This window comes from Hemibagrus wyckioides, linkage group LG11 (assembly GCF_019097595.1).
Source record: "Hemibagrus wyckioides isolate EC202008001 linkage group LG11, SWU_Hwy_1.0, whole genome shotgun sequence".
NCBI lineage: Eukaryota > Metazoa > Chordata > Actinopteri > Siluriformes > Bagridae > Hemibagrus > Hemibagrus wyckioides.
The window spans coordinates 2,899,619-2,927,157 of NC_080720.1; the positions used below are offsets into that span (position 1 = coordinate 2,899,619).

At 41.8% G+C, this 27,539-nt stretch overlaps 1 protein-coding gene across 3 annotated transcripts in view; it reads right to left on the bottom strand.

Annotated features, from left to right (window-relative positions):
- The window catches only part of negr1 (neuronal growth regulator 1), a 186,279-nt gene that overhangs the window by 33,588 nt on the left and 125,152 nt on the right, over positions 1 to 27,539 (bottom strand). Inside the window, exons 6-7 of one of the 3 annotated variants that reach the window (XM_058402881.1) lie at positions 26,423 to 26,574; positions 15,331 to 15,384 (exon numbers count right to left, since the gene is read on the bottom strand). In XM_058402881.1, coding sequence (XP_058258864.1) covers positions 15,331 to 15,384; positions 26,423 to 26,574 — 206 coding nt within the window. Of the gene's footprint in view, positions 1 to 15,330; positions 15,385 to 23,344; positions 23,660 to 26,422; positions 26,575 to 27,539 lie in introns of those variants that run through there. The other 2 variants (XM_058402883.1, XM_058402882.1) reach the window with 2 other exon arrangements.

A 27,539-nucleotide genomic window follows, 5' to 3' on the forward strand; every position in this document is an offset into this window, starting at 1 on the left:
GTCAACCCTCAAGATCCTAAAGCTCATGGCCTGAAGTGTTCACAGGGCATCACTCACTCCATATCCTCTGGGCGGGGCAACTGTGTGGTAACTGAACAATTCCAGTTACTGTTCAAAGTGACAATCTGGCTCATTTCCTGCGACTTCAGTACAAACTGGTGACTGGAATTTGAACTGGAGTTTTAAAAAACACTTCAACGTGGTGGCAAACATGAAAGTTATATAAACCTAAATGGCTAGCTTGTCGATCCTTATACGTTACAAAGCTTCATGAATGTTCTGTTAGCAAAAACAAGTGAAACAGAGTAAACTCAGGTAGCTACATTTTCCAGCATAAATCTTATTAATTAGTATCTTCTTCTTCGGGCTTTTCCCTTCAGGGGTGTCCACAGTGAATCATCTCTCTCCACCTATCCCTATCTTCTCCATCCTCAACACTTACACCCACTAGCTTCATATCCTCATTTATTCCATCCATATACCTCCTCTTTGGCCTTCCTCTTTGCCTCCTTCCTGGCAGCTCCATGTCCAACATTCTCCTACCAATATACTCACTCTCCCTCCTCTGGACATGTCCAAACCATCTTAATCTGTCCTCCCTAACCTCATCCCCCAAACGTCCAACATGATGTACTCGTTCCTAATCCTGTCCAACCGTGTCCCTCCCAAAGAGAACCTCAACATCTTCAGCTCTGCTACCTCCAGCTCTGACTCCTGTCTCTTCCTCAGTGACACTGACTCTAAACCATACAGCATGGCCGGTCTCACCACTGTCCTGTACACCTTCCCCTTGATTCTCGCTGAAATTTTTCTATCACACAGAACTCCCGACACCTTTCTCCACCCATTCCAACCTGCCTGCACTCGCTTCTTTACCTCTTTCCCACACTCTCCATTACTCTGGACTGTTGACCCCAAGTACTTAAACTCCTGTACCTTCTTCACCTCTTCACCCTGTAATCTTAGTATCTTAGTATCTAATTAAGCTAAAAGGTAAAGAAGTGTACTCGGAAGATGAGATATGAATTCACCAGAGTTTCCTAGAAGAGACTCCTACTGCCCTTGGGTAGTGTGGCCAAGTGGTCTAAGGCACTGGATAGCTCCTATGCCTTCTTAAGGTGGTTAAATGTAAACAGAAAAATGGGGTTCAAGCCCTAGTACTACCAAGCTGCCACTGTTGGGGCCCAGAGCTTGAACCCCAGCACTACCAAGCTGCTACTGTTAGGCCTCTGAGCTTGAACCCCAGCACTACCACCTAGCACTACACCTTCTTAAGGTGGTTATAGTTGATTGGAATAATGGGGTTAAAGCCCCAGCACAACCTGCCTTATCCCTCACTACTACATTGGCTCTGCATCATGGCTGACCCTGCACTCTGACCTCAACTTCCAAAGCCGGTATATGTGAAAAAAGAATTTGACTATAAATTTCAACTCTAACACTCAGGATTCAGAAGGATCTTTCAACATGTTCAATAGGTTTTAGTACAAAGGTGAAAATCCAGCATCAAATCCACAACAGACCAAGTGAAGGCACATGATAAACAAATCCCAGGGAAATTGTGGAAAGCAATGCAAGAGTCTAAATAAACAAAGGAAATGTATGAGCCGAACCCAGACATGAGAAAAAAGGAACCAGGGAAACAGGTCCAGAAATCCGACAGAGAATAGCAGCTAGAGATAAGACACCTCAGACAACTCACATGAGAGGAGATCAACCAGCAGGGCTGAGCACTGGACCATCAGCGTGTCCACCAGCTTTATATACTGGACAGTCCTTCCAGGATTTCTGAGGGTTTTGCGATTGTTTGATTTTGTGCCTTTTTTGTGGGAAACTACTTGGTTAAATCAAAAGCATAGGATTCTTCTTTTAAACTGCAGTGAATACAAACATGAAATAACTTTCTAAGCTCAAGTGGTTAAGGCTCTGGGTTGTTGATCAGAAGGTTGGGGTTCAAGCCCTACCAAGGGTTCAAGAACTACCAAGCTGCCACTGCTGGGCCCCTGAGCAAGGCCCTTGCTGTGTATCATGACTGACCCTGCGCTCTGACCCCAACTTCCAAAGCTGTGATATATATACGAAAAAAGAATTTCACTGTGCTGTAATGTATATGTGACAAAGGCTTCTTCTTCCCTGTACACCTGTGTGTTGTGATAATGTCACATGACGCTTCTTGGAACAAATCTGCGGTCATTCTAAAACAAAACAAATCCCCAGAACGTCATGGAGTTTGCTTTGCTATAAATGGTGGAATCCTGAAGGGACTAAAACTACAAAGAGGAAGTGATAATCCGATGACTTGGTGGGAGAAATGTCTCTGAAGCTTCGATTTAGCTAAAGTTGCATTGATGAGCTTGATTATTTATCAGAAGGTTAAAGCTGATGCCTCCTTTAAAATGAAAGATTAACTCCAATTTCTTTGTCTCTTCTTTAACTACAATTAAGAATCACTAACGATGGCTCCGCTAGTAGCGCCTGGCTAGTATATTAAAAAACCTCAGTTGTTTCTGCTATGCCAGAGATATTTTTGCTTCCTGAAACTTGGCGTGAAACGTCTGATACGTTTGGCCCACAGAAACACACGTGATCCGAGCCAGACTTACAGAAATATCCATGAAAACCCTCCTGAGACAAAATATGGGCAACAAATATTACAGTACGAAAAAAATAAGTGAAAGAGAAACAAAACCTGCATGTGCAAGTCCATACTTCCTGGTATTCATAGCTAATGGACGCCGTATTCATACACTGTCTATGTTGAGGAAATGAAAGCCAGTATAATGAGATGAGCGAGTTCATATGCTGACCCGTAAGAAATGAGACTTAAAGGTAAAGCGAGTTTTGTGTAAGCGAGGGTTGTGCAACACTCAGCTTTAGCGAGTATCGGAACCTTGGATCTATACCGAAGGAATCAGCATGCAGAGCGAGGAGCGCTATTGATTTCTGAGCTATTCCTGGACTCATGTAAACACAGAATCATTTAGATTGGGGATGTCTTCAACAAAAGCGCACAGCACCTCCGGTCGAGCAGCAACAGCGCGAACCTCCGCGCTCAACTTTATACCTGTGTACAATCTAGAGGTCGAGTATAATATACAAAACACCATCGGCTTATCGCCCAAAACCAGAGACGAGGCCCATTTTATTATTTTTTTTCTCCCCGCAGGATTCAGGAAAACGAAGGTCGGCTCGGTGTACGAGGGGCTTTCTTCTCTTCATTCTTCTCTCCCTCGTACGTGATAAATCCGATAAGCACACGTGGGGGAAAAAAAACCTGCTAACAGGATTACGGCCTGATAGACCCCCCAAACCCCGAGTGGTTCATTCATCCAAGAGAGAGAGAGAGAGAGAGAGAGAGAGAGAGAGAGAGAGAGAGAGAGAGAGAGAGAAAGAAAAAAGAGAAAAAAGGTGAGGGAGTGAAAAAGTGAGACAGAGAAGTGAAAGAGAAGAGAGAAAAAGACAAAGGGTGTGTGAAAGACAGACAGCAAGATAGACAGAGAAAAAGAAAAAAAGGGTGTGGGGGTGAAATAGTGAGACAGAGAGCAAGAGAGGAGAGAGACATAGAGAGAGTGATTGAGATTAAGAGTAACAAGAGTAAGACAGAGAGAGAGAGAAAGGGAGAGACAGAGAGTAAGAGACTGAGACAGTAAGAGAGAGAGAGAGAGAGAGAGAGAGAGAGAGAGAGAGAGAGAGAGAGAAGGACAGAGAGCAAAGAGAAGAGAGCAAGACAGAGGGTGAGAGAAAGACAGTGAGAGAGAGAGAGAGAGAGAAAGTAAGAGACTGAGACAGCGAGAGAGACAGAGGGTGAGAGAGAGAGAGAGAGAGAGAGAGACAGGGGAGATGGGGGATTCGAGTTCTGAGAATAGCATTAAGACCACAGAGCTCATAACTGAGAAGAATGTTCCAGAAAATAAAGAGATTTGAAAGGTGCATATTAACATTGTTCAAATCTGAACATTTAGTCAGAACAAACCAGTTATTACATTCTAAACACTCAACTGATTAATTAGTCATCAGAGCTGTGATGGCGCTGTTAACACAGCCAGGTTCGTTTAGCTTAGCGAGAGTAAGATGTGTAAAATAACAGTGGTTAACACACACCTCCACAAGCCTGTGCAGGCATTCTGGTTATACAAGGTACTGTACATTGGGCCTTCATAACACATTCATAAGCACTTCCTAAAGTTTTTATAAAGCAGCATGTTTTGTCTTTATATGAAAGAAAACAGAGAAGTGCCATGTGTTGGCATTATTGATCGACTGTTAGAAGATGCCACTTTACATAAAGCCTGGATGCCTTCATAGCACATTCATAAGCACATAAAACACAAATGTTTTATAAAGAATTATTTACACATAAATGTTTTAGCAAGACTTGTAATAGATTTGAGAAGAGACAATGATCATCATTATGGGTCATCTGCCACTTAAACCCTGAATCTACAGACTAAAGTACTTTGGGTCTTTATAACATGTTCATAAGCAATGCATGAATTTGTTAAAAGGAATTTGGATTTCCTTTATATGAAAGACAAATGAAGCATGGTCTGTTTGCATTAAGGTCACTCTGCTTGAGGGTACAATTGTACTTAAAAATTATAGATCATTACAATTCATTTAACACAGTACATTGGATCTTTATAACATGTTCATAAGCACTGTATACAGTTTTAAAGCAATATAAATACTATAAAGCAGTTTGTCTTGACTTTATGTGAAAGACAAGTCTATTTGCAGGTGCCCATTTAATTAGAAAGCAGGAGTCTTAAGAATGCATTTTGCAAACTACATTAGGCCTACATAAGACATTCATAATCATTGCATGAATCTGTCGGAAAGCAATGTGGCTTGTCTTTATACGAGACTTTCCCTCAATTTGAAATTTAAGGATCATTGTTTACTTAAAAAATGAGTCATAAGACTTGAATTTTACATACTACATTAGGCTTTTATTAGACATTCATAAGCATTGCACAAGACTTTTATATATCACTGTGGCTTGTCTTTAGATAAAAGGCAAGTCTATTTGAGGGTCCTAGTTTATTTAGGAAACGAGTCAAGAGACTTCATTGTTCACACTATATTGGACCTTCATAAGACATTCATAAGCATGGCATAAATCCTTCCTAAAGAAATATGGCTTGTCTTTAGACAAAAGACAAGTCTATTTGAGGGTACCAACTTAGAAAACGAGTCACAAGACTTAACTATACATACTACATTGGGCATTCATAAGTCATTCAAAAGCACTGTGAAATCATTGGGTTTTTTCTTTACACAAAAGATAATTTTGTGTTTTTTCTTTATACGAAATATTTATTCTGTTTGAGGGTACCTGTTTACTTAAAAAAGACAATCTCACAAGACAATCTTACACACTACATTGGGCCCTCATAAGGCATTCAATAGCACTGCATAAGTCTTTCATGAAGAAATATGGCTTGTCTTTAGATGAAAAATAAGTCCATTTGAGGGTACCTGTTTACTTAGAAAATGAATCATGAGACTTAATTTTACACACTACACTGGGCCTTCATAAGACATTCATAAGCATTACATAAGTCTTCTATGTAGAAATATGGCTTATCATTAGACAAAAAAAAGTCTATTTGAGGGTACCTGTTTACTTAGAAAATGGGTCATGACACTTAACTGTACACACTACACCCTTCATAAGACATTCATAAGCACTGAAGAAATTGATCTAGGAAATCAGCTTCAGATTGGTGTCAGCTTCATCACACGAATTAGTTGCTGATCTTTTTTTTTTTTTTATAATGGAGTGACATGGCTCATTACCTACAGAAAAACGAAAATAACAAAGACAAGGATCCATTTTCAACGTCGCTGCATCTATGTCATGCGAAGTCAGAGTTATGGGAATGAGTTATAAATGTGTCCAAATAAAGTGTGAATGATTTACAGGTGTAAAAAGATCTAAAACCGTAACAGGATCAGAAATAAAGCTACTTTGCACAGAATGGCTCAGATTCACGTTAGGACATTTAGCAGTCTCTCCACCCACAGGGAATAAGACTAGACCAGGCTAAGCTAATAGTAATAGCAATAACATTTTCATGGTGCTCGTGATGGTTTGGCTGCCTGCGTCCATTAAACGGATGAAAGAGAATCTCTGTCTCTTTATATCCACTCATAAACATTTGCTTATTGCAATATCAGAGCAGCATATTGTGTTGTTTTTCTGCGCTGGTAATGCGATTCGGTGTCTTATTGAGTAAATGTGAGTGGTATGCGCATCAGCATGTTAATGCTTTTGCCCTCTAACCAACGCCACAGGAGTAATCAAAGTCAAGGTGAAAAAAACGAGTGAAACAAACGAACCTACAGGAAAGACGGACTATCGCATACTGTCTGTCCTGTTGTAGAAAATATTAGAAACAAACAACCTAATTATGATCACATTTTTATTCAAAACAAGCACATGTCCATGGGCAATAGCGCTCTCTCTCTCTCTCTCTCTCTCTGTTTGGTCTAAAAGGCAGTGGATTTGCAATGATAATCAGTATTCATATGCCATGCACGCCTGGCATATGTGCCACCATATGTCTGAAATCTTCTGGAAAAAAAAAAAAAGGTTTTATATTTACACGGCTCACAAAGGACACGGCTCCATCCGGTCTGTCAGGTGAGTCTGAACACCGACTCGTCCTTCATTTGGCCAGCTACAGCCCCGGCATCTGGGTAATCGCCCATACCGTTAGCCAAATATATTATAAAGAGGCACGGAAAACAATGTCAGGTTAATAACATCCAGCTAATTGCTCATGGAGATGGTGAATAAGACACAGCGGGACGGAATACAGACACTAAAGCATGGCACTTTAACGCGATTAAACCCTGGAACCAAGCTCGTTGACAAGGGTGAAGAATAGGAGAAATGGGGACACAGTGAACTATATATATTTTCCAGTTTTTCATTTAATTACCAAATACTAAATGAAAAAAATAAATAAATAAAAGGAACAAGACAAATACACAGAAAATATAAAATAAATAAAAACAAAACAAAAAAAAACTATTCCAACACTACCAAAGAAAAGAATAAAGGAACCAAAATAATACACGAAAAAAGGTTACAAGAGGCCAAGAAAAACAAGAATAATACATACAACAAAATATAAAGGGCAACATACAAGACTGGGAAAAAAAACCCTGAATCAAATAATACAAAAAAAAACAAATACAAAGGTGAAACGAGGCTAACAAAAGCAACAATAACAGGAAAAACATTTATTTATTTATTTATTTTTTAAAAAGCTGAAGTATAAAGGTGAACATGCAAGTGTTTGCTGAAATAAAAACTGTGAATGTGAATGAATTTATTTATTTATTTATCTATCTATTTATTTATTTTAAAAAGATCTAATAAAAAAAAGATAAAGATATAAAAAAGATCTAATAAGATCCTACTATAAAGGCAAAACTAAAAACAAAGCATGAATGTAATAGATAAAAAGAGGTAAATACATTAAAAAAAAAATTATAATACATTTTAATTAAAATAAGATCAAATAAAAATAGTAAAAAGATAGATACAAAAGATTTAAACCAATGAAAAATGGAAATGCTAAAAAACCAAGATTATTCAAATTGAAAAAATTAAAATAAAATAATAATAATAATGTAAAATAAAGTCTATAAACTATAAATAATAAGTCATAACAGTATGAGGCATACTTTGAGGAGGATGTCCATTAAATCTACTCTATTTCTCAAAAAAAAATTAAACTATAAGCAACACTAATAATAATAATAATAATAATAAAAAACCCTGAGATGAGAGAGAACTGCGCCGTCCTGCTAATCGAAAACAGATGTAAGCCTCATCAGTAAATAATTATCAGTTATGCAAAAAGAAGAAAAAGAGCTGATGAGCTCCTTATAATTAACCAGTCATGATTATTCAGTAAAAGATGCAGACCACACGGGATAATTATGCCATGTCGAGAGATTTCTCTGCCCAAAACCTCCAGGGTGGAATGTACCATAAATAACAACTGCACTATGACAGGAGTGCTGCATATCAAAAACAAAATCCAGGAAATTAACCCTCTCCACTTATGCTCATAGAGCTTCACAACACCTTCATAAGCCCTTTAGGACAAACGTATGAACATTCCATCATTCAAGTCTCATCGCAAAAGGAGTCAGCTTATACTTACTTATGAAGTCAGTTTGACATAACAAATGGGTCAGGAATGTGTTATTAGACTTATATTACAATGTCAGCTGACTTTGTAGAGCTATGAACTGGAATATCAAACACATGAGGGTAATGATGCACCATAGCTTGCCACGCGAGGTTTTATTACATGTAATATAGTCAGAAACGCCTATGTAATGTTAAGTCACTGTAACGACAATGTTACGATCACCAGTATGTAACTTATAGCACTTTACAAGCTGATTTCTTTACAAAGTACTGAGAACTGACATAAACCAATATGATCTGCTTATAACATAACACCTGAGCTTACATTGTTCATTTCGTTGACATAAGGTCCTTGTGAAATTTCATCAGAAAGTCATCTTATGTCAACAAAAAACCTACATAGCCACATCACTACATACACTGTGATGTCAAGTCAGATTATATCGGTTGACATAAGGTTGTTATGACACTTTCCAAGGCTGATATCTTCAGTCATCACAACTGGCATAACCTCATTTCAATAATAACCTACATAGCCACATAACTACATAATGTGACAGATTTCGATGCCAAGTTCACAAAACACCTGAGTCAGGTTATATATTTTTTCCCTACTTAAGACTCTTATGACACTTTTCAGGCTGATATCATTAAAAAGTCATGACATCTGACAATCTTATGTCACAAAACCAACATAGTCACATCACTGCATAATGTGACATCAGTTGTGTCAAGTTTACATAACACATGAGTCAGATTGTATAGGTTGACATAAGGTTGTTATGTTATGACATAAGGTTGTTATGACACTATTCAAGGCTGATATCATTAGTAAGTCATGACCACTGACATATTTCAATAAAAGCCACTAAGTAACTACATAATGTAACATAGACTTGTCATGTTTACATGATACCTGAATCAGGTTATGTATTTTTTTCCCTATGTACAGTAAGGTTGTTATGACACTTTTCAGGCTGATAACATTAGAAACACTTGACAACTGACATACTGGATGAACATATGCAAGGGGTCTCATACAGACTGATTATGACATAACATCCAAGTCAGGTTATATTAAAAGCCATATTTATGACCCCTTTTGATGTCAAGTTTACATAACATCCAAGTCAGGTTATGTCATTTTTGCTACGACATAGGATTTGTGTGAAGATGTCAATAGAAAGTGATAACTCCTTACGTCAACCTGACATTAAAAATGAACATACTCTTCTATATAGGTTTATGTAATTTTATGGCAGATGTCATGAACTGCTTATGTAGCTCTTATGAACACTATCCTTAAATCAAGAGTTATACATTAAATAATACATCAAACGGTGGTGCATGGTACAATATCTAGCTTTCATACCTGCTCTGTGCCACTTTATATGTTTTATATTAAAAAAATAAATAAATCTGGCAGGTGCTGGATTTCGAGCCGAGGTTCTCGGCTGAGACCTCCGGGGAACCGCAGTCTTGCCATGTTCTAGTTCCTGACACGTGTGAGCCTGATGATCATAATCCTGCAGTATTTATTACCTGACTCAGGTGTGTTTGGAGCTGAGACAGAATCTAAAATACGGTTTGATCCCAGAGGATAGGACAGAGGAGTTCTGTTTTAGATTAAAGGAATAGAGGAGGAATGTGAGTGTATCTGTCATCTCACTCCGCATGCAGAACATCGCAGAGTCATTTTTATTACTAAGACTCATTTCTTTCTGTGTAGCTTTCAGCAGAATGAAGGGGAAAGGAAAGGAAAAAAAAAAAAAAAACTTAAATCAGTTCACACACAGATGAGTATCTGATCCAAAAATAGCTCACGGCTCTGTTTTATTGCAAAGTGTCTTTTAAATGAAGTTCATGAAGCTTCGTACTCTTGCTACTCCTACACTCTTCATACTCTACTGCAAAATATTTGATATTTGGAATTTAATATCACTGCACAACCAAATGATGGATGACTTGAGCTTCGTAAAAGCTTTTCTTTAAAAGAGTAACCATTAATGCTATATATATGTGACGTGTATCTGCATTGGGTGTTCATTACACATCATAAGAAATGCATACATGTGTTATTAGGCACATTGGCATGAGTTGTTTAGGGGAGGAGTCCCCTCGATTGCTATAACGAGTCGAATGTTTGAGGTTTACATCTAATTTCTATAGTAGACAAAGTACAAATGATATATGCAGTGCTTATGAATGTGTTACGGAGGCTTAATGTAGGTATCTTTCAAAATAATCAGATCTACGAGAAAAACCCTGAGTTATTATTGCTATTAGTATTATTAATAATAGTCAAGTGTTTAAAATTAAAATCTATTTTATGTAGTAAGCACAGTATATTTTTTTTAACAGGTATGTACAGTGCTTATAAATGTGTCATAAAGGCCCAGGGTAGAGATTTTTTAAACAAAGCATATTTATGAGAGAAAATATTTTCATTATTATTATTATTACAATTATTATAAGTTAACCTGCATAAAAGAATTGTATCCAGTTTATATAGTAAATACAGTATACGTAATAAACTATCTATGAAGGGATTATAAATGTGTTATGAGGGCTCAACAACTATGCAACATTTTATTTTACTAATTGCTGACTGTTAAATACAATTATTCACGCTTATGCATGCAAGACTGTTGTATACACTTATCATAGCAGAGAAAAAATGGGCTTTTCAAAGGACATATGCAGTGCTTATGAATGTGTTATGAACACCCAGTGCAGGTATCTTTCTAAAAAATAAGATTTAAGAGAAAAGAACCCTAGATTATTAGCATGAGCTGACTAAGACTTGCTTTCACAATAACTATAAGACACAGAATGCTTATGACAGGACGTATGCAGTGCTTATGTTTGTGTTATGAATGCTCACTATAGGTATCATTTCAACACACAAGATTTAATAAAGAAAAACCCTAAATTATTAGCATTAGCTGACTGGTACATGCTTTCACAATAAATATAAGACACAGTATGCTTATGACAGGACGTATGCAGTGCTTATGAATGTGCTATGAACACCCAATGCAGGTATCTTTTTAATAAATAAGATTTAACAAAAAAGACCCCTAAATTATTAGCATGAGCTGACTGAGACTTGCTTTCACAATAAATATAAGAAACAATATGCTTATGACATGACGTTTGCAGTGCTTATGAATGTGTTATGAACACCCAATGCAGGTATCTTTTTAATAAATAGGATTTAATAAAGAAAAACCCTAAATTATTAGCATGAGCTGACTGAGACTTGCTTTCACAATAAATATAAGAAACAATATACTTATGACAGGACGTTTGCAGTGCTTAAGAATGTGTTATGAACACCCAATGCAGGTATCTTTTTAATAAATAAGATTTAACAGAAAAGAACCCTAAATTATTAGCATTAGCTGACTGAGACTTGCTTTCCTAATAAATATAAGACACAGTATGCTTATGACATGACGTTTGCAGTGCTTATGAATGTGTTATGAACACCCATTGTAGGTATCTTTTCAATAAATAGGATTTAATAAAGAAAAACCCTAAATTATTAGCATGAGCTGACTGAGACTTGCTTTCACAATAAATATAAGAAACGGTATGCTTATGACAGGACGTTTGCAGTGCTTATGAATGTGTTATGAACACCCAATGTAGGTACCATTCGAACACAGCACTATATAATAAAAAAAAAATTCAGCTCTGTTTTTCTCTTTGTGTGTCACTCGATTTCCAAAGACCCACAATCCTACTCTGCCCCTCCCTTCTCTGATTGGATGTTGTTGGAAGATAATTAACCATCGTCTAATTCATTTACATACTCTGTCAAGTGAAATGCGCTACCTGTTTCCAGAAATGTAAAACCCGTTGCCATTCCCTCTCCCGAGTCACACACTTCTACGACACTGCGAAATGACCTATAAATACAATTTGGAGCTGGGAAACAAAACAAGAACAGTAGGAACGTGGAGCCAGTTTATCTTGCTGATTGATACCACCGCTGCCGCTACTGGACCATGAAATTGTCATTTGTTCTGCAAGCCTTAAGTCAAATCAGAGTTAAGAGCTGCGGAGCGATCCCCGCTAGAGGAGAGAGGATCCCAGAGCTAATTAGATCGGATTCAAGCAAACAGACAGACGAAAAAAGGGTGGAGCGAGAAGAGAAGACCTGCTAATATCTGCTAGCATCATGGGTAAAATGGAGCATGTGGGGTGATGTTTAGAGATCGGTGGTGCTGAGTGATATGAGGTTATCCTGGACGTACACACTCAACACTTAACCCCAACACCAGGGGTTGGACAAACTAGCCGGACTGCTACATTCAGGCTAAATGCTAAATTTACTTTGTCAGTTAACACTTTTATTAGCATTTTTGTATGAGGTTAGGAGGCCTGGGCCACTCCAGAAAAAAAAACTGTCCTTGAAATCCTTACCATCATGACCAGTGCAATCGGAATGACCTGTTTCCAGTTCACCGTCCAGTCACACTAGCTAGGTTCCAGCTAGTTGTATGCTAGTTTCAGCTCGTCACATGCTAGTTTTAGCTAGTCACACACTAGTTTCAGTTAGTCACATGCTTGTTTCAGCTAGCCCCAATAGCTAGTCCCATGCTAGTTTCAGCTAGTTATACGCTAGTTCCAGCTGCACATACGCTAGTTCCAGCTGTAAATATGCTCATTTCAGCTAGTTACATACTAGGTTCAGCTAGTCATGTGCTAGGTTCAACTCAGTGGTGTATGCTAGCTCAAACATGAGAGTCTAATCTTTCCTGAAGCTTCAGTCCAACATGACATCACATCCTCCATTACAGGAAAGCCTCTTGGTGAGATATAAGGGACGAGTCTGCTGAGGGACACGAGCGTCCATGCTGCATGACCTCACTTCCTGTTGAAGATTTCTGTGTGAAATTAACTTAAATAGTATCTCTGCCTGTCTATCCGTTTCTCTTTCTGTCTCTCTTTCTCTTTCTGTCTGTCTCTCTCTCTCTCTCTCTCTCTCTCTCTCTCTCTCTCAGAACAGTCACTGAATCACATCAGTGAACCTGTTGTGTAAAAGTGTTAAAATCTCAAATCTGATTGGTTACTTGGTGACTGTTGGCTGTCATTCAAACCATACAGACAACAAACGTGTTATTGTTTCCATAGTAACAACTACATCACTGGGTGGGGTATGATTGAAAGACGTTCCATAAAACACTAAATGGATGGCTGGTGAAGAGGTAGAAACCCGTTAGCACACCGGCCTGTAGACATCAAGCCCCCAAGTGTGTTGCTTTACCTATTGAAGTGTGTGATGGTGCAACCCCCAATACACACACACACACAAACACACACACACACACACACACGTACACGTGCACGTTACAGATTCCCGCTGCGTTGATGCTGAATGGGCTGAACAGGAAGCGCTTGGGGAAGCAATGTAACCTGTCTGAGAGATTACATTATGGAACAGGCTTTCTCGAGAAGATCCCTCACACACACACACACACCACACACACCACACACACACACACCACACACACCCCATTCATTCCTCCCCAAAATAAGATTAACACAACACTAAAAAAAAATAAATGAATAAATACAAACACACCGGAGAGAGAGAGAGAGAGAGAGAGAGAGAGAGAGAGAGAGAGACAGGGGGAGAGTGAGAGAGAGAGAGAGAGAGAGAGAGAGAGACAGGGGGAGAGTGAGAGAGAGAGAGAGAGAGAGAGAGAGAGACAGGGGGAGAGAGAGAGAGTGAGAGAGAGAGACAGAGAGAGAGAGAGAGACAGGGGGAGAGAGAGAGAGTGAGAGAGAGACAGCGAGAGAGAGAGAGAGAGAGAGAGAGAGAGAGAGACAGGGGGAGAGAGAGAGAGAGAGAGAGACAGGGGAGAGAGAGAGTGAGAGAGAGACAGGGGAGAGAGAGAGAGAGAGAGAGAGAGAGAGACAGGGGGAGAGAGAGGCAGGGGGAGAGAGAGAGAGACAGTGAGAGAGAGAGAGAGAGAGAGAGAGAGAGAGAGACAGGGGAGAGAGACAGGGGAGAGAGAGAGTGAGAGAGAGACAGGGGAGAGAGAGAGAGAGAGAGAGAGAGAGAGACAGGGGAGAGAGAGAGAGTGAGAGAGAGACAGAGAGAGAGAGAGAGACAGGGGGAGAGAGAGAGAGAGTGAGAGACAGAGAGAGAGAGAGAGAGAGAGAGAGAGAGAGAGAGAGAGAGAGAGAGGGCGAGAGAGAGAGAGAGAGACAGGGGAGAGAGAAAGAGAGAGAGACAGGGGGAGAGAGAGAGTGAGAGAGAGAGACAGAGAGAGAGAAACAGGGGGAGAGAGAGAGTGAGAGAGAGACAGGGGGAGAGAGAGGGAGAGAGACAGGGGGAGAGAGAGGGAGAGAGAGAAAGAGAGAGAGACAGGGGAAAGAGATGGAGAGAGAGAGAGACGGGGGAGAGAGAGGGAGAGAGAGAGAGAAAGAGAGAGAGACAGGGGGAGAGAGAGGGAGAGAGAAAGAGAGACGGGGGAGAGAGAGAGAGAAAGAGAGAGAGACGGGGAGAGAGAGGGAGAGAGAAAGAGAGACAGGGGGAGAGAGAGAGAAAGAGAGACAGGGAGAGAGAGAGAGAGAGACAAAGAGAGATAGAGGGAGAGAGAGACAGAAAGAGAGGTAGAGGGAGAGAGAGAGAGAGACAGGGAGAGAGAGAGAGAGAGTTCAGAGGCGGTGACGTTGCTCTGCTCAAAGAAAATGGCTGCGGCGCAGACGACAAATAAAGGAGGTGCATCACCGATATCCTGCCCGTCATGCACACTGCACTGAAGCAGAGGATGAGGAGGGAAGCTGGAGAGAAGCAAGTCAGCGCTCGTTAGGAGAAAGAGAAAGAAAAAGAAATAAAAACAAAACAAAAAGAAAAAAGCTGCTGGGCACCAGAGCTACACACCACAGTACCAGAACAGCGCAGGGCAGCGGCACGCGCCACTCAAAAACAAACCAAACCAAAGTTATTGTGAAGAAGAGGAGGAAGAAGAAGAAGACAACACAAAGCCGTACGCCACAGCAGGAATCCCGGCCAATCAGAAGACACGGGAAATGAGGAAGAGGAAGGTTTCGGTTAGTGGAGCCTTCAGAGAGTCACTTACTCAGGGTCTTATTTATTTATTTCATTTTTTTTGCGCAGCACGATGACTGATACTGACCTGGACTTGGGACAGCGCTAGTCGAGACAGCGCTAGTCGTAGGTTCAATAATCGCTACAGGAAGAAAGGAGAGAAGGAAGAACAAAGAAAAAAGACATTCATATATTATCAGGAAAAACAAGGAGAAATAAAAGAAAGCAGAAAGAAAGGAAAAGAAAAAGAAAGAAAGAAAGAAAAAAGCATGCATGGACTGACTGGAGAACGTGGAAGAGCTAGCGCATGAAGCTAATCCTGTTTCTCCTCCATACACAGAGGTCTGATAAAGTGGGCTTAATGACCAAAATGACCTTCTCTTCTCTTCTCTTCTCTTCTCTTCTCTTCTCTTCTCTTCTCTTCTCTTCTCTTCTCTTCTCTTCTCTTCTCTTCTTCTCTCTTCTCCTCTTCTTTTTTCTCTCTTCTCTTCTCTTCTCTTCTTCTCTCTTCTCTTCTCTCTTCTCTTCACTTCTCAGTGTAATGACCGCTGAATCTGATTAGAGAGTCCACATCAGACGCTCCAATTACACAGAAAAAAAAAAATTTAAATTTCCAGCTGAGAGACGAGCGTTTAATCATCACGCCGTGATCCAACGGTCATTTCATTAATACACCTGAAGAGTCTCGACTGACCGAAGCTCACACACCGGCCTGCACTCTCATCTGCACTTCCTCCAATATTCCCAATCCACCAGGCCAACTTTATACTTTATTACAGCAGCTCAGTCCATCAAACACACACACACTCATATACACATACACATGCACACACACACACTCATATACACATACACACACACACTCATATACACATACACACACACACACTCATATACACATACACACACACACTCATATACACATACACACACACACACACACTCATATACACATACACACACACACACTCATATACACATACACACACACTCATATACACATACACACACACACTCATATACACATACACACACACACACTCATATACACATACACACACACACTCATATACACATACACACACACACTCATATACACATACACACACACACACTCATATACACACACACTCATACACATACACACACACACACTCATATACACATACACACACACTCATATACACACACACGCACACACACATACACACACACACTCATATACACATACACACACACTCATATACACACACACGCACCCATATACACACACACGCACACTCATACACATACACACACACACACAAACACACACACACTCATATACACATACACAAACACACACACACACAATTACATACAGACCCACACACACAGACACACACACTCTCTCTCTCTCTCTCTCTCTCTCTCTCACACACACACACACACACACACACACAGGTCCTCAGATATATTTCATTACTTCAGCACTATCTGATCTCTAACTCAGACTTTCTCCATCTTTTTCAGCCATGATTAAAGTATTGGCACCCCCACGGGCTTCCTCGAGTCACATGACATTATTAAAGACAAAAAAAACCTTACTGTGTCATGTTCTGTGTGAGAAATAAATAAATCCTGTGAGGAAAAAAAATAAATCATTAAATTATTGATCGTTAAATCTCGGGAGACGTTTAATGAGAAGGTTCCAGACGGAGAAGTGAACAATTCTGCGTTTGTTCATAAACACCTTCGGAGACCAGACTCAATACACAGTGTCATCTCAGGAGCTATTTATAAATCTGTGTGTGTGTGTGTGTGTGTGTGTGTGTGTGTGTGGTGTGTGTGTGTGTGTGTGAGCTATTTTAATCAAAACTACTGTAGATGTTTTGCAAGCGAAGCTTCACGCTAACTGGAATAAACCCAGTCTGGAGGAATAAAAGTGAGACTGGAGCCAAAATTAGCCGGAATAAAAGCTGCTGTAAAACACGATTAGCGGAAAGAGGCAGTAAAAAGAAAAAAGAGTGAGAGAGAGAGAGTAAGAGAAGAGTGGAAAATTCCAGACTGCAAATAAACACCGTTATAAAGCGTGGTTTAAGAGATGGAGCTGGGTTTCTTCCTTATCGCTCTCCCGGCGCCGCGGAGGTTCCTGCGAGAACGCTCGGCGCTACGCTGCTTTACTGAGCTGTTCTGCTTTATTGATTTAAATACTTGGCTCAGTTTTTGCGGATTTACGGCCGGGAGCTAGTTTCATAATGCGAGGGGGGAATAATGAGGAGGCGCGGATAATGTAGCGGAGACGGATAGATGCCGGCTGGCCAGTTTATTAGGTACGCCCGCTTCGTAAATGAAGCGATTTGCGTTCAGATTAAAACTTTTGTGTGTGTGTGTGTGTGTGTTAAAGTGGTTAAGGTGTTGGATTACTGATCAGAAGGTTGTGAGTTTAAATCTCAAGTCCACCAGGGTGCCAATGCTGGGCCCCTGAGCAAGGCCCTTCAAACCTCAATTGCATGAATAAAGTAAAAAGAGATGAATTGTAAGTGGCTCAGGATAAGGCTGTGTCTTAGGTTAAGGTGTTGGATTACTGAACAGAAGGTTGTGAGTTTGAATCCCAAGTCCACCAGGGTGCCAATGCTGGGCCTCTAAGCAAGGCCTCAAACCTCAATTGCTCAGTTGTATGAGTAAAGTAAAATGAGATGACTTTTAAGTGGCTCTGGAAAAGGGCGTGTGCCAAATGCCAGAAATGTAATTTGTGTGTGTGTGTGTGTGTGTGTGTACAGAGCAAGAATAGTTATTAATGTGAAAGCTGGCATGTGGACCAGGAAGCACAGCACCTGATCCACGGATACGGGTACAGAGCCCGACTCCAGGTAGGTGTAGTAGGTGGTGCTCTGGAACTGGATCGATTTCTGTGAATGTGAACAAAACTGGTACTCAGAAACCAGAGCAGTTTCCATAACACACGTGTGGCATGAGAGTCAGGAGAACACAACTGCGTGAAAATAATACCAATTAGAACGAAAATATGGCGAGTCGATACGGACTGGGGTTCGAAAGAATCAAATCAATGGAGTCTAAAACCAGATCAACGCTGCTGAGGCACCAGAAATGGATCGGATTCAGACCACAGCAAAGTTAGTTGATGCACTCATATAGGAACACCACACACACACACACACACACACACACAGCAGGTCAGCGTGACTATGAGTGTGAGTGTGTGTGCATGTGTGTGTTTAAGTGTGTGTGTGTGTTTGTGAGTGTGTATATGTGACAGTACGTATGTGTGTGTTTGTGTGTGTGACTGTATGTAATAGTATGTGTGTGTGTATGTGACTGTGTGTGTGTGTGTATATGTGTATGTGTGTGTGTGACTGTATGTATGAGTGTGTGTGTGTTTGTATGTGTGTATGTGATTGTATGTATGACTGTGTGTATGTATGTGTGTGACTGTATGTATGAGTGTGTGTGTGTGTGTGTGAGTGTCCCTGATCCTGCCCCCTTTCCCACACATATACACCAAGCTCCACCCCCAGCACCTACAATGGTTTGAGTAGAGTTACTCTGAAGCGCAGTCAGATGTTTAGGCTTGTTCACGAGTGCCATCGAGAAGGGGGTGGAGTCAAGAGGTGTTAAGGTGTGTCTATAAAATGTCTGAAAACAAACAGGTGCTTTGCTGTCATATTCTACATATTTTACACATTACTATAAAAAGTAATACATCCAAAAATTAAGAGGAGTTATTAATGTTACGAGTCACAAGTGTATTTTTGGTGGGGGGTGGGGGGGTTGTTTAAGGGGTAAGGGGGTTCATTTGCAGCCTAATAGACATTGGACTCATTTCCAGAATTGAGTTTGACAACTCTGGGGTAGAAGATTGTGCACATGGTGGACAACTCAACTCCAACTCCAATCCACAGGCTCCATCCACATGCAAACTAACATCCATCCATCCATCCATCCATTTTCAATAGCCGCTTTATTCCTAATCAGGGTCACGGGGATCTGCTGGAGCCTATCCCAGCACACATTGGGTGAAAGGCAGGGGTACACCCTGGACAGGTCACCAGTCCATCACAGGGCCACACATATAGACAGACAACCACACACACTCATACTCACTCCTATGGGCAATTTAGAATTATCATTCAACCTTGGACTGTGGGAGGAAACCGGAGTACCCGGAGATAAATCCATGCAGGCACGTTGCATGTTTCTTTCTCTTTTGTTCAATACATGTCTCTTAATGTCACTCATAAGCTGAATAATTTCCGACATTCTATTGCCCCAACACAGCTGGCATGTTCACGTGAGCTTTTTCATCTGGGAATGATTTTGTAAAAACAGAAATACAAAAATCCATTACCAAAAAAAATGACCAAATACATGTGGACAGGCCTCAGTGTACAATATAACACACACACATACACATAAGTACTACACACACCCCATTAATACAGATTCGCCAATAAAGTGGGCCACATTGTGAAGCATCATAAACCAGACTACATTGTATTCTATAATAGCGGCTCGGAGTGTATGTGGACGATCTGTTTGCACGCACAAGAAAGCAAAACACATTACAGAGCATGGAATTGCATCTCATCCGGAAATAACATCGCATTTTTTTTCCCACAGCGAGCAGCAAACTGAGAAATTGTGCTGCTTCCACACAATTCATGGAGGCATAAATTGCAAAGATAAGAGAGGAGACTTTTCTGCTATGTGCTGGCAAATTACTTGAAGAATATTGTATTAGAATGTGGCCAAAGAGCGATGGGTAGTGAGGTAGAGTGCGGGTAGAGGAGTGCGGACAGTGCTTGGTGGGTGTATAGGATCAGTGCAAGTAGTGTGTAGAGTGTGGGAAGAGTATCGAGTGTGAGAAGTGCTCTAAAGTGAGGATAGTGTGGTAGAGTGTGGGTAGCTTGAAGAGTATGGTAGAGTATAGAGTGTGTAGTGAGTGTAGAGCATATAGTGTGGTAGAGTGTGTAGAGTGTATAGACTGTAGAGTGTGTAGAAAGGTAGGCTGCAGGTATTGTGGTAGAGTGTGGTAGACTATGGATACGGCAGTGTGGTAGAGTGTGGTAAAATGTGGTAAAAGTGTGGTAGACTGAGGGCAGTGTGATACGGTGTGGTAGAGTCTGGCAGAGTGTGGTAGACTGAGGGTAGTGTGATAGACTGAGGGTAGTGTGGTAGACTGAGGATAGTGTGGTAGACTGAGGGTAGTGTGGTAGACTGAGGGTAGTGTGGTAGACTGAGGATAGTGTGGTAAATTTGGTAGACTAAGGGTAGTGTGGTAGACTGAGGATAGTGTGGTAGACTGAGGATAGTGTGGTAAATTTGGTAGACTGAGGGTAGTGTGGTAGACTGAGGATAGTGTGGTAGACTGAGGATAGTGTGGTAAATTTGGTAGACTAAGGGTAGTGTGGTAGACTGAGGATAGTGTGGTAAATTTGGTAGACTGAGGATAGTGTGGTAAATTTGGTAGATTGAGGTTAGTGTGGTAGACTGAGGGTAGTGTGGTAGACTGAGGATAGTGTGGTAAATTTGGTAGACTGAGGGTAGTGTGGTAGACTGAGGATAGTGTGGTAAATTTGGTAGATTGAGGTTAGTGTGGTAGACTGAGGGTAGTGTGGTAGACTGAGGGTAGTGTGGTAAATTTGGTAGACTAAGGGTAGTGTGGTAGACTAAGGGTAGTGTGATAGACTGAGGGTAGTGTGGTAGACTGAGGGTAGTGTGGTAGACTGAGGGTAGTGTGGTAGGCTGAGGGTAGTGTGGTAGACTGAGGATAGTGTGGTAGACTGAGGATAGTGTGGTAGACTGAGGATAGTGTGGTAAATTTGGTAGACTAAGGGTAGTGTGGTAGACTGAGGGTAGTGTGGTAAATTTGGTAGACTAAGGGTAGTGTGGTAGACTGAGGATAGTGTGGTAAATTTGGTAGACTGAGGGTAGTGTGGTAGACTGAGGATAGTGTGGTAGACTGAGGGTAGTGTGGTAGACTGAGGGTAGTGTGGTAGACTGAGGATAGTGTGGTAGACTGAGGGTAGTGTGGTAGACTGAGGATAGTGTGGTAGACTGAGGATAGTGTGGTAACTTTGGTAGACTGAGGGTAGTGTGGTAGACTGAGGGTAGTGTGGTAACTTTGGTAGACTAAGGGTAGTGTGGTAGACTGAGGGTAGTGTGGTAAATTTGGTAGACTAAGGGTAGTGTGGTAGACTGAGGATAGTGTGGTAGACTGAGGGTAGTGTGGTAGACTGAGGGTAGTGTGGTAGACTGAGGATAGTGTGGTAGACTGAGGATAGTGTGGTAGACTGAGGATAGTGTGGTAGACTGAGGGTAGTGTGGTAGACTGAGGATAGTGTGGTAGACTGAGGGTAGTGTGGTAGACTGAGGATAATGTGGTAGACTGAGGGTAGTGTGGTAGACTAAGGGTAGTGTGGTAGACTAAGGGTAGTGTGGTAGACTAAGGGTAGTGTGGTAGACTGAGGGTAGTGTGGTAGACTGAGGGTAGTGTGGTAGACTGAGGGTAGTGTGGTAACTTTGGTAGACTAAGGGTAGTGTGGTAGACTGAGGATAGTGTGGTAGACTGAGGGTAGTGTGGTAAATTTGGTAGACTAAGGGTAGTGTGGTAGACTGAGGATAGTGTGGTAGACTGAGGATAGTGTGGTAGACTGAGGGTAGTGTGGTAGACTGAGGGTAGTGTGGTAGACTGAGGATAGTGTGGTAGACTGAGGGTAGTGTGGTAGACTGAGGATAGTGTGGTAGACTGAGGGTAGTGTGGTAGACTGAGGATAGTGTGGTAGACTGAGGGTAGTGTGGTAGACTGAGGATAATGTGGTAGACTGAGGGTAGTGTGGTAGACTAAGGGTAGTGTGGTAGACTAAGGGTAGTGTGGTAGACTAAGGGTAGTGTGGTAGACTGAGGGTAGTGTGGTAGACTAAGGGTAGTGTGGTAGACTGAGGGTAATGTGGTAGACTGAGGGTAGTGTGGTAGACTGAGGATAGTGTGGTAGACTGAGGGTAGTGTGGTAAATTTGGTAGACTAAGGGTAGTGTGGTAGACTGAGGATAGTGTGGTAAACTGAGGATAGTGTGGTAGACTGAGGGTAGTGTGGTAGACTGAGGGTAGTGTGGTAGACTGAGGATAGTGTGGTAGACTGAGGGTAGTGTGTTAGACTGAGGATAGTGTGGTAGACTGAGGGTAGTGTGGTAGACTGAGGATAGTGTGGTAGACTGAGGGTAGTGTGGTAGACTGAGGATAGTGTGGTAGACTGAGGGTAGTGTGGTAGACTGAGGGTAGTGTGGTAGACTGAGGATAGTGTGGTAGACTGAGGGTAGTGTGGTAGACTGAGGATAGTGTGGTAGACTGAGGATAGTGTGGTAAATTTGGTAGACTAAGGGTAGTGTGGTAGACTGAGGATAGTGTGGTAGACTGAGGATAGTGTGGTAAATTTGGTAGACTAAGGGTAGTGTGGTAGACTGAGGATAGTGTGGTAGACTGAGGATAGTGTGGTAGACTGAGGATAGTGTGGTAGACTAAGGGTAGTGTGGTAGACTGAGGGTAGTGTGGTAGTCTGAGGATAGTGTGGTAGACTGAGGATAGTGTGGTAGACTGAGGATAGTGTGGTAGACTGAGGATAGTGTGGTAAATTTGGTAGACTAAGGGTAGTGTGGTAGACTGAGGATAGTGTGGTAGACTGAGGATAGTGTGGTAGACTGAGGGTAGTGTGGTAAATTTGGTAGACTAAGGGTAGTGTGGTAGACTGAGGATAGTGTGGTAGACTGAGGGTAGTGTGGTAAATTTGGTAGACTAAGGGTAGTGTGGTAGACTGAGGATAGTGTGGTAGACTGAGGATAGTGTGGTAAATTTGGTAGACTAAGGGTAGTGTGGTAGACTGAGGATAGTGTGGTAGACTGAGGGTAGTGTGGTAGACTGAGGGTAGTGTGGTAAATTTGGTAGACTAAGGGTAGTGTGGTAGACTGAGGATAGTGTGGTAGACTGAGGGTAGTGTGGTAAATTTGGTAGACTAAGGATAGTGTGGTAGACTGAGGGTAGTGTGGTAAATTTGGTAGACTAAGGGTAGTGTGGTAGACTGAGGATAGTGTGGTAGACTGAGGGTAGTGTGGTAAATTTGGTAGACTAAGGATAGTGTGGTAGACTGAGGGTAGTGTGGGAGTAAATTCAGGCCACTAATTGAGGAGAATCTGACTGGATGCTCATTGTGTAGTTAGTAGCGTTGCAGGTTCTGTTCTACGGCTCTGCCTCTTTAACGTTGACCCCCAGGTGTTTATAGCCAGAATGGCGAGAGAAGCGTCTCAGCACGTCACACCACCTCATTCTCAGACAGTCCGGTCCCCTGTGAGCTGCAGCGTCTTCGCTAGAGTTCCAGTCAATGAAACTCAGCCTTCAAAACAGCGCCACGTCAAAACCGCCACGCTGCAATATGAGAAAGGAATCAATGAGAAATGAGTGTCTGCCGACCTGCTGTTCATCATCTCTGTCTGGAAGAGAGTGTCTGAAAACCGCAAGACATCAACAATCTACAAAACACTAACACATCCTCAGTCCTGTTTCCTCTAACACTCACAGGAGAATAGAGCAGCTTCACGTGAGAGAAGAAAGAAAGAAAGAAAGAAAGAAAGAAAGAAAGAAAGAAAGAAAGAAAGAAAGAATTTAAGGTATTGAGGTTAAGTAAGGAAGGAAGGAAGGAAGGAAGGAAAGAAAGAAGGAAGGATTGTAAGAAAGAGATAAGAAAATGAGGTAATTAAGTAACTTAGATAGATAGATAGATAGATAGATAGATAGATAGATAGATAGATAGATAGATAGATAGATAGATAGATAGATAGATAGAACAAAATAAATGCAGAATGTTGTGAGCACACAGATTCTGCTGAATGTAAAATGAACTCGCTTTCAGGTTTATGAGGTTTTTGACTGAATTATGAATCCTTTTGTCCAGCACGCTGCTCTGAACTGTAGGGACATAAATGGTGTGCAATCAGGACTTGGCAGCTCTCTTTTATGAGTAACAGCATGCTGGAGGGTGGAAAAGGCAGCTGAGTGCAGCTGAGTGCAGTCAGGGCCAATCGGATGCGTGATTGATGTGGCAACAGGAATAGAAACGGGGGCGGAGCTCGCAGGGGTAAGATAGATGCGAAGTGCCAGAGAGTTATTCAGAGTACGAGTGACCCCTCTGCACAAAAATGACATTCATGCGAATAAATTCACATCGCAGCTGTTCGATTTCACCGTCTATTTCATCGCTCCTTTTTACGTCCCTGCCCTGTAACCGCCACGCCTGCATCCCGCGCTCGCGGGGCCACGGCAACGGCAAGGTAACCATGACAACCGTTTGTGATTGATTAGCATGGTGGATTGGATGGAGTGTCCTCTCACTCGAGTCACTGGAGCTTTATTCCGAGTGCTTCTACACTATTTCTTGCTCAGATAACTTGAAAAGAAAATGTGGGTGAGGAGAAGAGGCCATGTTCTCTATGTTCTTTTTATTCATCTGTGAAATCTGCACAAAAGAGCAAGAAAGGTTAAAAAAAGGATAAAAAAATAATTTAAATGAAAAAGGAAGGACATAGGGAAGGATATACAGCGAGGAAGGAGAAAGTGAGTGATAAAAGGAGGGGGTGTGTCTGTAAGAGTCACTGGATGTGGTCAGATTGAGTAGAATCTAGGGGGCGGGGTCAGTAATGGGTGTGGTCGCAGTGTCTTTATGAGCTGATTGGTGTGGTTAATTATAATTGGGGTCGATAGTTCAGTAGAAGTTGATGGGTGTGGCGACAATTTCTCTAAGGGATGGTGGGAGGCGTTAATAGTGGGTGTGTCCACAGTTTCTGCTCCTGGTTCGAGCAACCCATAGTCAGCATGCTCCAACCCATAGTTGGAGCAACCCATAGTAATCAGTAATGTAATCAGTAATGTGCATGGTCGACAGTGAGTGTGGCCAGAGTTCAGTAAGAAGAGCAGGTGGGAGTGGTCAACAGTGGGTGTGGTCAGAGTTCAGTAAGAAGACCTGGTGGGAGCAGTCAACAGTGGAAATGGCCAGAGCTTACTAAGAAGAGCAGGTGAGAGGGGTCAACAGTGGGTGTGGTCAGAGTTCAGTAAGAAGAGCAAGTGGGAGTGGTCAACAAGTGGGTGTGGTCAGAGTTTCTGTAGGTGCTACAACATTCAGTTTAATAGAAAACCTCGATCATGACCAAGGGGTTCTCTACAAAGTATTTGCATGGAGCAAACTAACATCTAACACACACACACACACACAAAACACCCTGAGGTCATGACCTTTGCCCTACATGTGTCTTAACACGGAACATTAAAAGCTTTGATTCCGTCTCGAACCCCGAGTCTGGCCTGAGGCTGTATTAAATATTAAGGCAAGTCTGCTTCCACGTCGGCTCCATCAATACTTATTGACTGATATTATAGCAGCAATTTAGTCTGAGGTAATGATGGCTGCCGCTCGGATTTGTAATTTGCACAAAATGTGGCAGTGTGTGTTGTGCAGGAATTGCTTGCCATTTCTCATTAGGACGACAGAGCAATGGCTTTTCTTTTCATTAGCGGTCATGATAAAGAGTAGCACAGCAGCTCAGAGACAAACGGGGGGGATGAGGAGGGAGGCCCAGACTAGGCTAGAGAAGAAAGAAGAAGAAGAAGAAAAAGAAGAGGAGAAAGAAGAAGAAGAAGAAGAAGAAAAGGAGGAAGAAGAAGAGGCCTTTTGGCCTTTTTTATTTCTCTTGAGCTTTTCCCACATCACAGTCTCTGCGTCTTCATTCGGACCGGGAAGCTTTCTCCGGCTCGCTCGTTTCTTTGATGTGCCTCATTTAAAACTACGGGACTCGAGTGGCTCTTTCCATCTGCCTGCTTTAAAGCCATCTCCTCATAGCCAGCTGAGTTCACCTTCTCAGCTGTCTCGCTTTCATCCTTAAATCTGACACTCCTAATCAAAAATTTCACCCCACACACACACACTGACACACACACAAAAACAACATCCTCCTCCTTACCTGATGCACAGGCATCCATAAACAATACACACAGGTGATGGTGAAGTGTACGCAAAAACCGCTTTGTGCAACCAAAAAAAGAACAAAATAAAAAGAGAAAAAAAGCAACCCTGAGCTGAATGAGAGCCAGACACAGCAGGAAATAGGGCTTTGTTAGCCTTGTTAGCTCGTTACTTACGAATCAGAGACAAGCTGGCGTTGGCCATTCCCAGCTTGTTGACAGCCACGCAGGTGTAGTTGCCATAGCGATCCTCGGTGATGTTACTCAATGTAAGGATGGACCTGGAGCTCACGTTCTTGATGTCAATGCCTGCTTGACCCTTGCTGAGTCTGAAAACACACACAAACACAAGGGACGTGTCAAGAACGGAACAGCTTCTTCTAACGATTTATGGTTTCTATAGTAACAAGTGGCTCAAGAGACACATTAACACACGAGTTAAAAGCATGTAATCGTTGATTTTGGCGAATTTTCTTGAATTTTTTTTAGCATGTATGGAAGCAGTCTCAGCAAGCGTCCTTTAATTGCTAAAAAAAACGTAATTGTTGGTAAATTGATGTAGCGTAAGAGGAATAAAACACTTCAGAAGACAACACTAACCACCTCCATGCCTGACTATTTTCATACAGCAGCACAAGACGCTACATTTTATTTCTTTGCCTGTGTTTCGTCAGTCGCGGGAAAAGCTAGAAATCGACGGGATTCCAAAATCTTCTTAAGAAATCACACTCGAAAATGTAAATAAAATTAAATCACAGTTTCAGAAAAAGGTCAGAAAGAAAACTTTTGTCAGACGTCTCGTTCTTGGAGTTTTGGTGTACACTAGCGAGAGTAGACTGTCGCTAACGTTAGTGTAGCTCACTATTGAGTGATGTCGTCAGTGTGTGACGTTTCGGTTGCATCTGGGGATTAAACAGATCCTAGAAAAGCTAACCTAGCATCCAGGGGTAAAGTGTTAAATATGTATAAAGCCGTGTTGATGTGCTGAAGTGTCATATTAGGTTAATTAAGGCTTTAAGAACACCCGCAGGCTGTTCTGATGACTCCCGAGAGCTGCGCGGAAACATGGCGTCCTCCTGCCCTGACTTTATTCCGTTAAACGTTTGGCGTCTAGGGATGGAGTGACGTGGCGTAGCGGTTGCGTGATTGTGAAAGGCTGTTGAATATCCACGCGGTATCACACCGGGGTTGTGACCTTTGCTCTATGGTACAGAAGCTTCCCGATGCCGAGCTGAACATCAGAGCTTTGATCTGTGTGTAGGTTGAGGTTTTATTAAATATTAACGCGACCCTG